This window comes from Plasmodium falciparum, assembly GCF_000002765.6.
Source record: "Plasmodium falciparum 3D7 genome assembly, chromosome: 11".
NCBI classification, from domain to species: domain Eukaryota; phylum Apicomplexa; class Aconoidasida; order Haemosporida; family Plasmodiidae; genus Plasmodium; species Plasmodium falciparum.
Window position 1 is genome coordinate 1,935,001 of NC_037282.1, and position 14,949 is coordinate 1,949,949.

At 14.1% G+C, this 14,949-nt stretch overlaps 3 protein-coding genes across 3 annotated transcripts in view; 2 read left to right on the forward strand and 1 right to left on the reverse strand.

The window, feature by feature from the left end:
• Positions 1 to 582, reverse strand: part of PF3D7_1148700 (Plasmodium exported protein (PHISTc), unknown function) — a gene marked incomplete at both ends in the record, with an annotated part of 1,250 nt that extends 668 nt beyond the window's left edge. Inside the window, 2 exons of the mRNA XM_001348123.1 lie at positions 1 to 373; positions 511 to 582. The exon at positions 1 to 373 is cut by the window's left edge and continues 668 nt beyond it. Coding sequence (XP_001348159.1) covers positions 1 to 373; positions 511 to 582 — 445 coding nt within the window. The remainder of the gene's footprint in view (positions 374 to 510) is intronic.
• Positions 583 to 6,347: 5,765 nt separating this feature from the next.
• PF3D7_1148800 (Plasmodium exported protein (hyp11), unknown function) lies at positions 6,348 to 7,588 on the forward strand (the record flags this gene model as incomplete). Its single annotated transcript, XM_001348124.2, has 2 exons — positions 6,348 to 6,547; positions 6,670 to 7,588. The coding sequence occupies 2 exons, from the start codon at positions 6,348 to 6,350 to the stop codon at positions 7,586 to 7,588; spliced, it is 1,119 nt and encodes a 372-aa protein (XP_001348160.2).
• Positions 7,589 to 10,777: 3,189 nt separating this feature from the next.
• On the forward strand, positions 10,778 to 11,047 carry PF3D7_1148900 (Plasmodium exported protein, unknown function; the record flags this gene model as incomplete). Its single annotated transcript, XM_001348125.1, has 1 exon — positions 10,778 to 11,047. The coding sequence occupies one exon, from the start codon at positions 10,778 to 10,780 to the stop codon at positions 11,045 to 11,047; it is 270 nt and encodes an 89-aa protein (XP_001348161.1).
• Between the last annotated feature and the right edge of the window lie 3,902 nt (positions 11,048 to 14,949).

Here is a 14,949-nt window from a genome sequence, read left to right on the forward strand (position 1 = left end):
ATATTAAGGATACATTTTCTAAAGCTTCTATCAGATAATGAAAATTTTTTTTGCGATTTTCATTTAAATCATTAAATATATTGGTTAATTCTTGTATTGACGTTTTTGGATCTAAGGATGTAATTTGTTCATTTAATTCTTCTGTATATTCTAGATTAAAGTTTAAATTATTAAAATAACCTTCAGCATTATTTTCATTTTTTATAAGATTTAGTGCTTTTTGTTTTCTTTCTTTTTCTGTTCTAAAACATGTAGATCTTTGTGTTACAAAATCACCTCTCAATGAATGCTGCATAGCAGATGCTAAAGTTCTTGAATTCCTATGAAGTAATTCTGCATATGGTATAGTATTAAATTGTATCTTACCAGTTTTCTAAAAGCAAAAAATAATATATTCATAAATAAATAAATAAATAAATAAATAAATAAATAAATAAATATATATATATATATATATATATATATATATATATATATATATTTATATTTTATTTACATAATTTATCTTACTAATAATAGTATGAAATACACAAGTGTAATTGTGTATATAATAAACTTCTTAAAGGTTATATGTTGCTTCATTTTTGACTTTATTATATATAGTAATATATTCTTTCTGATTGATTATTTATTTTTAATTATTTTGTTAAAGTAGAATTTATATAAGTTAAATTTTTTTTTTTTTTTTTTTGAAAGAAGAAAAAAAATAAGAAGAAACACAATATGTTTGGTTCTGCGTAATATATATTATATTAATATCTTCTTTTTATTTTAATGTTCCTATATGAAAAAAAAAAAAAAATAAGAAGAAACACAATATGTTTGTTTCTGCGTAATATATATTATATTAATATCTTCTTTTTATTTTAATGTTCCTATATGAAAAAAAAAAAAAATAAGAAGAAATACAATATATTTGGTTCTGCGTAATATATATTATATTAATATCTTCTTTTTATTTTAATGTTCCTATATGAAAAAAAGAATAAATATAATTAGAAAAAATTTATATAAAAAATTTATATATATATTATGTATATATATATATAAAGACATATGAATATATGAATTATTTTGTGTATATTTATTATAAACATAATTTTCAATTATTATTTAAATATATTGTATCTATAAATCCATATTTACATAAATATATTTATATAGGAAAAGAAAAGAAATTGTCTATTAAAAATATAAATTAATGTAATAATATATATAATATTTTTATGTATTTACTTATTTATAAAAAAAGATTTTTTTTTTTTTTTTTATAAAATACGGGGTAGTGGGGTATTTAAAAAAAAAAAATGTGTATTTTTGTTAGCAAAATACTCATGAATAAGAAATATGTAAATTTGATAATACTACATTAATCTTATAAAATATAAGCTGTATTTTATGTATATATATATTTTTTTTTTATATTTATATGATATATTTATTTTTTCTTTATATTTTTAGGTAAATAAAATTTTGATTTATTTTAAGCAAAATATATATATATAAAATAATTAAGATTACATTTTTTAAACAATAATATTATTAATATTTATTATGTGTTTTTTTTAATATATATAAATTATTATATATAATATAACTGATTCTATAAATAAATATATATATATATAATTTTTGTTTTTATATATGATATAAAGTTTTGAAATTTTTTTCTTTTTTTTTTTTATGTTACATTTATATGTGAATATTTATAAAAAGTAGAATTAGATTTTTTTAAATTGCTTTTTTTTGAATTTAAAAATATTCGTAACAAAAAAAAAATGCGGATACAACAATATAATAAGATTATATATATTATATTCTGAGTGTATATGATTTTTTTTTTATTAAAAAAAAATAAAACATAATTTTTTGATACGTATTCTTGAATTTGTGTAGTTTGCGAAATAGCACTTTCAATTAATTAAGAGAATACTCATATTTATTATTTTATTTATTATATTTAAAAATATTATAATAATTTTGTTTATTTCACCTTCAGTGTTTTTGAGAAAATAATGGTAATTTTTATTTTAGTTATTTCTTATAAAAAAAAAAAAAAAAGAAAAAGAATAATGACGCTATTATAAATAATTTATGAAAAACAAAACTATATATAATAAAATATTCTTTATTATATTTTATATTTAAATTATTTAAGAAATAACAATAAAAATATTATTAAAGAAATCATTGCATTTTCTTTTTTATAAAAAAAAAAAAAAAAAAAAAAAAAAAATAGTTAATAATACATATTTATATTTTTATATATTTTTTATTATTTATTATTATTATTATTTTTTTAAATATAGCTCCATATACTCTAAAATTTCTGTATGAAATATATAATTTCTATATTTATTTACAGATGTAATTTTTGAGAAATAGTTATGAATATAACCATTTTCCATTTTCTCTATGTACATAAAAATGAGATAAATAATATTGCATGTCCTTCATAAGAAATAATAATAATAAAATACAATAAAATATAATAGCAAAAAAGAATGTATATGTTTTATATTTTATATAGAACTATATGTTATTTATTATTATATATAAATAAAATAAAATTTTCCCTAAAAAATGTAATCATATTTATATATGTATTTATAAATTTCTTTTGTTCATAATATTTATTTTACTGATAAAAAAATATTAAAATGACAGTGAAATATGTATTTTTTTTTTTTTTTTTTTATATTATATTTGTACAATTAAAGAGTTTTGTTATAAAAAAAAAATATATTAAAATATATATTTGCGATTTAAATAGTAATAAAGAAAATAAAATGGAAGTATATATTATTTGAAAATAAAATGTAAGTATATATATTATAAGTATATAAAATGTAAGTATATATATTATAAGTATATAAAATGTAAGTATATATATATTATAGGTATATAAAATGTAAGTATATATATATTATAAGTATATAAAATGTAAGTATATATATATTATAAATATATAAAATGTAAGTATATATATATTATAAGAAAATAAAATCATGAATGTACACAAAAATTATTGCAAAAAATTAAGTTATTTTTATAAAAACTTTTGTTTTCTTATATATTCATATTCTTTAATTTTTATATTTTATTTTTATTATAATATATATTTGTTATAGAATAATTTTAAGTAATATTAATATAATATTATAATCTTAATTGAATAATTATTCATTATAATTCAAATTTCTAAATTCTTATTTGAATTTATTCCTATATGGTTTTATTTGATTTTATTTTATTTTATTTTATTTTTTGTTTTAATATTGTTGCTTTAATTTGGTTTATGAATATATAATATAATATATTATGATTCTTAAAAATTATAATTATATAGATATATAATAAACCGTTACCAAAAATTTTCAATATAATAATATTCATAATAAAACAACATTATTTATATGTACTCTATACAGCTATTTTATTAAATGAAAGACGTATAGGCATATATATATATATATATATATATATATATATATATATATTGATATTATATATTTTTAATTTTTCACATGTGTAAATTCCCCCTTGTATATATTAAAATTATTTTATTTGATATTTATTCATTTATTTTTTAAAAATATAAATTTACCAAATTATGTATTAAAAAAAGAAGAAAAATAATCAGTATGTTTAAATATTATTATGTATATATAAAATAATATCTCTTTATAATTAAAATGAAAAAATATAGAAGCAAAATATACAAATGTAATATAATATAATTATGGATTTATTTCTTTTATACTTATGGAAAATATTTTTATGTAATTATGTATTTTTAACTATATCCGTTTTTGGTATTATTAGATCATTTCATTTATTCTAAAAATTATAAGGAAAAACAAAAAAAGAATGCTATAAATATATCAAAGTTCAAGTTGAACATGATAGTAATATATCAAAATCTGCAATGATCATTAATTAATATAGGTGTGATACATTGGATAGTAAACTTAATTATTTTAAATATTGTACTATTACAGAATGGTGTTTTAAAATTTATAAGTCTTTTAAATATATAGTGTTTTAAACTTATATATTATATATATATATATATATATGCATTTTGTATTTTGTATTTTATGTGTGAATTTAATTTATTCTTATATTTTTTTAAAATTTTCCTTATTTCATCAATATAATTAAAATAATAAGTTTTATTATAATTTATTTTTTTTAAGATCATAGATATTATATCCAACCAGTTATGAGTTATATCTTGGTTCTACAATTATTCTTATTTCATTTACATTACATTTCTCCTAATAGTTAGTGCACTACATAACTAAGAAAATTAAAACCATAAGAAATAATATATAGGTTATTACATTAACATGATGAATACAAAAAAAATAATATATATATATATATATATATATATATAGAGTGAGAGACAAATGGATTAGATAGATATAGATTTCATACATTTTAAATAACTTATATTATTTTCCTATATCAAATATGTGCCAAATAAATAATTATTTTATTTTCATTCAATATTTTACATTATTTAAAATAATTAAAAGGCATAGGAAATAATTATATATAAAATGTAAGACAAAAATATATATTTTATAATTATGTCATTATAATTTTTTATTATAAATTTTTCTTAATGTTGTAAAATGTAAATGTGAGAAGTTTTTAATTACGTAGTAATTTTTATTATTAAGAAGACAACTAATATTAATTAGGATACTCTATATATAACATTTTTATGATTTCTATAATTTTTATAGTTTTTATAAATTCTTATTAGTTTTCCATATATTAAATTAATTCAATTGAAAATATAGAGTTATTATAGTAGAACCATGAATTCTTTTTTTTATTTCCCCCTTTTGAGATACATTTTTTTACTTTACATTTTTATAGTGATATGTATCAGATGTATAAAATAAAAATGATTTAATAAGAACAAGATATATAAATATTCATTACACCATTTATTTATTTATATATTAAAGAAAAATATATGTATATATATATTTTATTATATTTAATTATTAGAATACAGAATGTAGGAGTCTTATAAGTTAATAAAAAAATGAAATATAATAAATAAAATTTAAATAGTATTATTCCATATTAAACAGTAATTATTAAAATGTAACATATATAAGATTGTCTATATTAATTATAATATAACAACCTTTTAATAACAATAAATTATGTATTCTAAATATATATATATATATATATGAAATTCTTTGTTCACATTTTAAAAATAAAGATAATACAAGATTATTGAAAGAAAATATTTGTTCGTTCTTATTTTTTTTAAATATGTTATGACCTTTTTTTAATTATGTTTTAATTTTATTTTTAATATATAGTTATATATATATATATATTTTTTTTTAAATGGTAAAAAAACAAAAAAGAAAATGTAAAAATAGAAAAAAGGCTTTCTGAATAAATCTACAATAATAGTAAAATAAATATATATTATAAAAATAAAATGGTTATAAAACTATATATATATATATATATTTATTTATTTTAAATATATAATTATATTATATGACTTCAAAAATTTTTTTTTTATGGTTACATTATATGTACTAAACGAATATTTTTATATATAATGTTATAAAAACAAGATACGTCTTCATAACAAGTATTATTTTTTTTATGTTTAATTCCTTTTTTTTTTAATATATATAAATTAATTAAAAAAATATAATAACAAAAAATAAAAATTTTATTTATATAGAATATGAAAATAAAAATATATTATAAAATAAATTTTTTTTTTTATAATTTTAGGTATGTTTTCTTTTTTTCTTTAATATATAATTATTATAATTGTGGTTGCTTGATCTGGACTTAATTTAAATGAGCATATAATTTAATAAGTTTATAATTGAATATATTATTATAAATATATATATATATATATATATAAATAATATTTATATATTTATATATAAAAGGAACAATTTAAAAAAAATTAAATAAAAATGTACAGAAATATTATATGAATGAATTAATATTTTATATTTTAATATAAAAAGTTTTATTAAAATAATTTATGGGTGGTTAAAAATTTATTTCTTGGAAAAAATAATACATTTGAAAATTTGCTAATTTTACAAATAGAATGTAAAAAATATATCATATCAATATATATATATATATATATCTTTATAGTGTGATTTTTTTATTTTTTTTTAGGCTAAAATTTAATATTAGTATTTTAAAAAGTATGAGTGTTATTTATATATTATATATGTTTATTATATAAATGTATAATAAAACCAAGGGGAACAAAATTTATTTATTCCTTTTGTTTGTTACAACATTACATGAATAGATTTTAATACAAAATGAAGGTCTTGAACATTTCTTTTTTAAATGAAAAATTTAGAAGTATAAATAATATATTGAAAAACAATTGTTTTTTTAAAGAACAATATGTTTATATAAAGTTGTATATAAATAAAAAGACATTTAATCTTTCTCTTTTATTGAGAATTATTTTATTAATTATTATGATATTGAAGTTTTCTTTATTATACAATAAGAAGTAAATTATATATTATGAATTATGACTTGATCTATACCTATATATCAACATATCCATATATATATATATATAAATTTGTATTATAAATTTTTGAAATGTGATTTTTCTTTTTCTTGTTACAGAAATGTTGTTATGTATTTTATTGAAGAAAAACAACTATATTACCCTTTCAATGAAACATGCTCAAGGTATAGAAGAATAGTAGCGGAAGAACAACATGAAATTGAATTAGACGAAGAGTCTATTATTGTGTTAGATGATGATATAAATATAATACAGGAGGAATATGAAAATATGAATTCGTATGATTATCTAAATTTACAGCTATATAATGATACAACTATGATGGATAGTCATGAGGTAAATATGCAACAAGATGGTGATATAAATATTCAACAAGATGGTGATATAAATATGCAACAAGATGGTGATATAAATATACAAGATGATGATATAAATATTCAACAAGATGGTGATATAAATATTCAACAAGATGGTGATATAAATATACAATATGATGATATAAATATTCAACAAGATGGTGATATAAATACAGAGCAAGATGATGATATAATTTTATTACAAGAGGATGATATAGATTTATTAACAGATGAGGATATAAATTTCTTAGAACAACAACATAATGATTTGTTAAATGAGGAAAGTGCTAATACAAATGTTCAAAATAATTACAGTTTCGTATATGATAATGATTATAATAAATTGCATGAATTAGCTGAAGAATATAAGGATACATTAAATGATGTTATTTCAAGAATGGCTTATGATTATAACGATTTAACAGAAGATATGAACAAAGAATGGAGTTTTAACATGTGGAATATAAGGTGGTGTAAATATTTAGAAAACATGATGGAGGAAGTAAATTATTACCTTAATGGAAATTTCTCAATTGATGATAAAAAACAATATTTAGAACTTTTATTATTTTGGTGTAAGAGGGATTATAAACATTTTATAGATGTTGTTAAGAAAGAATGGGATAAAAAAGATGAACCGGAACATTATTTAGAAAGATAATATGATATAATAAACTATATATAATTATATGTATTTAAAAAAAAAAAAAAAAAATTCAAAAGAAATATAGGAAGGAACAAAAAGATATAATATTTTATTTGGACATGTTTTTTTTCTATTACTAAATTATTCCTATATTTTTTAAATATATATTTCATGATAAACCGTACGGAATTATACATTAGTATATATTAAAAAAATATAGGAATAATTTAGTAATAGAAAAAAAACATGTCCAAATAAAATATTATATCTTTTTGTTCCTTCCTATATTTCTTTTGAATTTTTTTTTTTTTTTTTTTAGTGATAAAAAAAATAAATAAATATATATAATATATATTTAGTAATTAATATTATTTTATTTTATTTTAGTTTTTTTTTTTTTTTTTTGTGAATTAATAATTAATATTTCTTTATTATTTTGTAAAATAATTTTATAATTTTAAATAAAGACTTTTAATAAAATATATAGAGATATAAAAATTATGAACTTCATTTTTATTTATAAATATATGAAAACATGTTTAATGATATTATAAATAGGCAAAGTTTAAGTGGAAAATATAATATTTTAAGAATTGAACCATTTATTTAATAAAATGTTATGATATCTACATGTATATATATAACTGTTCTTATATATATATATATATATATTATTTATACAGTCTAATCAAGTATTTTTCCTTTTTTTTTTTTAAGGAATATTATTTTACTGTATATAAATTTTGTCTGTTTGGATTATAGGAATTAAATATTTATTATATGAGTATTATTTTTTTAAAAAAGTTGATTTGATACATAATGTACCTTATGCTAATTTAAAACAGAAATAAATACTTTTTAAATATTAAAAGAATTTTATACATTATAATATGGATGATATATAATATATATTTAATTATAATTTATTATATATAAAATATAATACATGAAATTAAAAAAATAAAATACTTAAAATATTCATAAAATTAATCTTTTAAAATTTTTGTATATAGGTAAAAATAATTTGTTTATATTAAAATATTTAAAAAATAAAAGAATATTTATATATTATAATTATTTTTTTATTTTTTTTTTTTTTTTGGTATATATTATTAATTTAGAATTTAAAATATATTTGAATACATAAACCAATATATAAAAATAAATATATTTATAATATATAATATACATATGTATATATTAAAATTAAGTAAAAAACACGGGAGAAATGGAAGTATTACTCCAGGAACATGTATTCTTAATTCTATAATAAATAAAAAATAAATGTATTTATTATTTTATTTTTAGGTATATATTTTATATACAAAATAAAAAAAAGAAAAAGAAAATAAATATAATTAATTTGAAAAAAAAATAAAATAAAAGAAAAATACTTTTTTTTTTTATAAATGGACTATTTTTTTCCTTTTTTTTTAATTTCTAAGAAAAAATATAAAGTATTATTTTAATATGTTGTCCTGCTTTTATATATAAAAATTTTTTTGTATTAGAAGGTGGAAATTTTTTTTTTAGAAAAACATGCATGTAATAAAAATAAATAAATAAATAAATAAATAAATAAATAAGAAAAATTTATAATACATATATATAAAATAATTATGGATAAATACACTAATTTAAGTACTTTTAGATAAAATAAAGCTTTTTATTAATTGGTTATTTTATTTTGTTTTTTTAATATTTTTTCAAAAAAAAATGAATATTATAAATTAGTAAAAAAAAAAAACTTTATTTTTTTTAATTTATAAAAGAGAAAATACACTACTAAAAAGGTTATAAAACCGTATCCTCGATATTAACCTAAAATATATATATCTATATATATATACATATATATATATATATAATATATATATTAATATATATTAATATATAGTTGGAAATATTTTAATTATTAGTAACATGTTAAAAGTTATTAATTATATATACATTTATATTTATATTATATATAATATTAATTTTATCATATATATATTATATAATATATATTACTTCTATAAAATTTTTTACTTAATCCCCATATATCATAAATAAGCTTTAGTGCATTATATTTAAATTTTTTTTTTTTTTTTTTTTTTTTTTTTTTTTGGATAAAAAAGGAATTAATAATAAGTATTTTCATAATATTTATAGAATACATTTTATAAATAAATATAATATATATAATATATATATAATATTTATATTTTATATATGTATGACGAAAATACGTTTTATATTTTTAATATATATTTATGTATTGTATATTATAGTAAAGAAAAAAAAAATTTTTATTTTTTTTTATTATACCACATAGAATAATATTTTGATATGTATATTTTTTTTATATATCATCTTATAAGAAATATAATATTTTTACATTTTTTTATAAAATTTTAAGTTGGAATTTTTTTTATTCATTATATTATATTATATTTATATATATATTTTTAATATTTGATAATTAGGAAGTAATTTATTTATTCACATATATTTTTTTTTTTTTATTTTATTTAAAATTAATAAAGTATGTATATAAAAATAAAACATAGAGAATATTGTATTTTGTATATAAAATTATTTTTTTCATTATTTTGAATTATATATTTTTTTCTACACTGTATTTCTCTGTATAATATATATATATATATATATATATATATATGTATATATTTTATATAAAAAAATAATTTTATAAATTAGTGTATGACCGAAAAATTGAAATAATTAAATGTTATATATTGATTATATATAAACACCTTGAAGAAATAAAATTAAGAAAAAAAAAAAATTATTTTGTATCCATAGTATAATTTTTTCCTAATAATATCAAGGTAAAAATAGAATATATAAAATAAAGTACAATATATATATATATATATATATATATATATATATATATTTATATATTTATATATTATTATGATGCGACATAATTACCTATTGTGTATTTAATGATATCACATTGGTATTTCTACAATAGATGTAAAATATGATTTCATATGTATATATGGTAGAATGTTTTCTGTTTGTTATAAATATATATATTTCATATTTATTTATTTTATTTTAATTTAGGTTTATATTGAATTATTTTAATTTTTTATGGGAGTATTTTATAAGTGTCTCAAAAATATAGAGCTATATATAATATATAATTAAATTTTTATGTATATAATTTTTGAAATAAAATTGAAATAAGAAATGGAAGCTGAGAAAAAGGAAGAAAAACAGGAGAAATCCGTGAAAACATTGATGAAGAAAATTCCTTTCAAGGGTCCAAGTTATGATGAATATATGAAAGTTTTTGGCAAAGCCCTTCCAGGTAGTGTATCACCTACTATGGTATTATCATTTATTTCTGCCGTTGTTTTATTTTTTGTTCTTTATAAATCTATGAATCTTATAAAGGATAAAAAATTATTCAAAGCACTTTTAGTATTTTCAGCATTTTATGTAACGTTCTTTAAATAAGAAATATGTTGAAGCATTTATAATGTAGATATAAGCCTAAAGGGTGGATAAGAATTAGAATATGATGTATTATAAACACAATATTTATTATAGTTTAAAGATAATGTGAATGAATCAAAACAAGAAATATATTATAATACATATCAATATATAGAAGAAATTTTCTTTTACAACATTTTATGTAAATGTTATTTTAATATATATTTTATTTGTTCTTTGTTACAAATAATATATTATGGAAAAATTCTTTTTTTTTTTTTTTTTTTTTACTATGTGCTTTTTAAATATATAAATTTTTTTTTTTAAAAACATTTAATATTATATTTTGTTTAATATTCACACATATATATTTTTTATTTTTATTTACATTAGATTTCTTTTTGTTTTTTGTTCATATTTCTTATAATATTTCTATATTATTCGTATTCCTATTCATTTCATTTTTTTTTTTTTTTATTTATATATTAATTAAATCTATATGTTCGCTTATAATTAATAGAAAATATAATATTTCTAATATATATATATATATATATATATATATATATATATATGTCTTTTTTTTTCTTTTTTTTTTTTTTTTCCCTTTTTTTGGTATATGATAAATTTTATGGATAATGTATAAAAATATAAATTTTCTTTTGTTATTTTCTTATATACACTTGATCTATCATTCCGTAACCATCTATATATATATATATATATATATATATATATATATATATATTTATTTATTTATTTATATATTTATATCTGTAAATATAGAAAAACTTTTACTCTTATAAATTAAATTTATATATATCACAAAAAATAAAACAATTATTAATAAACTCAATATATATATATATATATATATATATATATAATATATTCTTTCCAAATGTCTGCTAATTTGTTACAACAGTTGATCATAATAATAGTTATAAATATGAAATAAGTAATATATAAGTATTATATTTTAAAAGGTATTAAATTTTATGTTTTTTTCTATTTTTTGAATTTATTTTTATTTTAAAAATATATATGTAAAAATTTAATTTTTCTTTTGAATTGTTTTATCATTATTAAAAGGAAATATATTTTTTTAATAAAATATTTTTATAAGTAAAAGAATTACTACATCTGACCATATATGTGTAATATTATTGTTAATAAATTTTAGGTAAATACTATTATTTAATAATTTTTTTTTTTTTTTTTTTCGTGAACAAAAATATATTTTAATATATACTATAGGATATTATATTATTATATATATTTTTTTTTTTAATATATTACAAACGTGTATTTAAATTCACGGGAAAACAAAATTCTTATTATTTTTCATTTTTATTAATAAAATATAAGTATAAATATAAATATAATATATATATATATATATTACTATGATATATATAAAAAAGAAGTGGAAGTATTTGACTATTTATTTTAGAATAGTATAAATGATAAGGTATAATTTGTTTTTTATAAATGTGTAATGGATAACATATAATTTAAATATGTAAAAATAAAAAATAGGTAAGAAAAATATAATTTCTTTCCATTTTTATTTCTTTTATATTTTTGTGTGTTTTAGAAATAATAGGAAATATGTAAGTATTCAATGAAAAGGATAATATATTTATTAACACTTTTCATGGATCTAATTATAAATATTAAATATTTAGAAAATAATAATAAAAATATATAATTACATATTATTTGTGTTTTTTTTTTTTTTTTTTTTTTTTTAAAAGTATAAAAAATATTAAATTAGAAAAAATAAATAATAGTTTAATAATAATTTACAATAATATAATATTCCAATAACTTAATATATAATTTATATAATTATATTATTTCATTTATTTTTGTAATATTATTAATTTTAAATAAAGGAAATTATTATAATTATTATTATTATAAATATATTATATATACATTTATTATTTTTAATTTAACATTTAAGAAACATAAAATATGTTATTATGGTAATTTCTTAATAATATTTTATTTTAAAGATTTTTAGCATTTTATTCTCAATATATAATATGATAATGCTTTATTATTATTATTTTTTTTTCGTAGATATATTTATATATTAATAAGAAAGCATAATAATAGAATAATCTGTTTTAAAAATAAATAAAGGATCCTTGTTCCATACTTTAATATTTTTTAATATAATTTTAAGTGCGATTGTTTTACACTATATTAAAATAAAAAACATGGATTACACTTATTTTGACTTTTCAATATATAGCAAAAAAATATATATATATATATATATTATTATAAGGAAAATGATAAAATATAAGAAAAAAAAAAAAAATTACCTATATATATATAAATATATAAATTACTATATAATTGGATAATAGAAAAAATAGATATGAAAGTGTTAAAATAATATACTATTACTTATATAAAGGTATAGGATAAAATCATTCCACTATTGCTAATATATTCTAGTAAAAAAAAAAAAAAAATCATACTTATAAGTAATAAATGTTCATTATAATATATAGGTATAAATAATATAAAAAAATGAAAATTAAAAAATAATAAAAGAAGGAATATGTGATTAGGATAAAATTTACCAATAATAATTATAGATATAATTTATATTTTATTTAATTATATTTTAAAATTTATATAACACATTATATATAATATATATATATTTGTATATAATATATTTAAAGTGTATTATAAAATTATTTTCCTTTTCGCAGTGTGTTTAGTTTATATATAATAATAAAAAGAATAAGTAAATAAAAATATATAATTATATATAATTTATATGATATACATTATATTATATCTATATATAAAAATAAAAATGAAATAAAATAAAACAAAATAAAATAGTAAAAAATTAAATATATATATATATATATATATATATTAATTTGTATGTATTTTTATAAATATAATATAATTGATAATCAATACATAGAATTTGAAAAGAGTAATAGATCTTAATATATATAATAATAATTATATTATACACCTTTAATATTATTTTAATATTTAATTATTCTTAATATATTTTTTTTTTTTTAAACACATATATATATATATTTCTTTTGATTATAAATATTGTTCTAAAAAAATATATATAGAATGATACATTTTTTATATGAGCACATTTGTTTTAGGAATATATATATATAAAATATATAATTTTTTTTTTTTGAAATAAATTTTATTCAATACATAATATATTATATATTTGCTGTCGTTATAATGGAAACGTATGTGTAATTGGGGCATAAAAAAAGATTTTAATTTTGTTATTGTTGTGTAATATATTATTAGTATAATCTTGTTTTAAATAAATAAAAAAAAAAAAAAAAAAAAAGTGTTTGTATATAAACCATAAATATGAGTTATTATTTTCTTTATATAGTTTGTATATTTATATGTTATAAATTTGATGATTTAATTTTTGGTGTTGTATGTTCTTTTTAATTTTTTTTTTTTTTCTGTATATATATATATATATATATATATATATATATATATATATAATATATATGTATGTATGGATAACAAAAAAAAAAAAAAAAAATATACACAATATATGTTTATATAATTTTGTATGCATTTAAATTTTGTTACTTTAATAAAATATATATATTGTTGTTGTTTATTTTATTCTGTTTTATTTAATATTATTACTTAATTTCGATTAGATATAATAATATAAATAATGATATATATGAAATAAATAACATGAAACATTTATGTCTTTAAGTTTATATGTGTAGAACTTATGCTGTTTAATATTTTGATGTGAAAAATATTATTTAGCATGAATAATATATATAATATATATATTTTTTAATATGTTCTATGAATTTGAATATAATTTGTTAATTTATTAGTTTTGTTTTATATGAATGTTTGAAGACTGTATT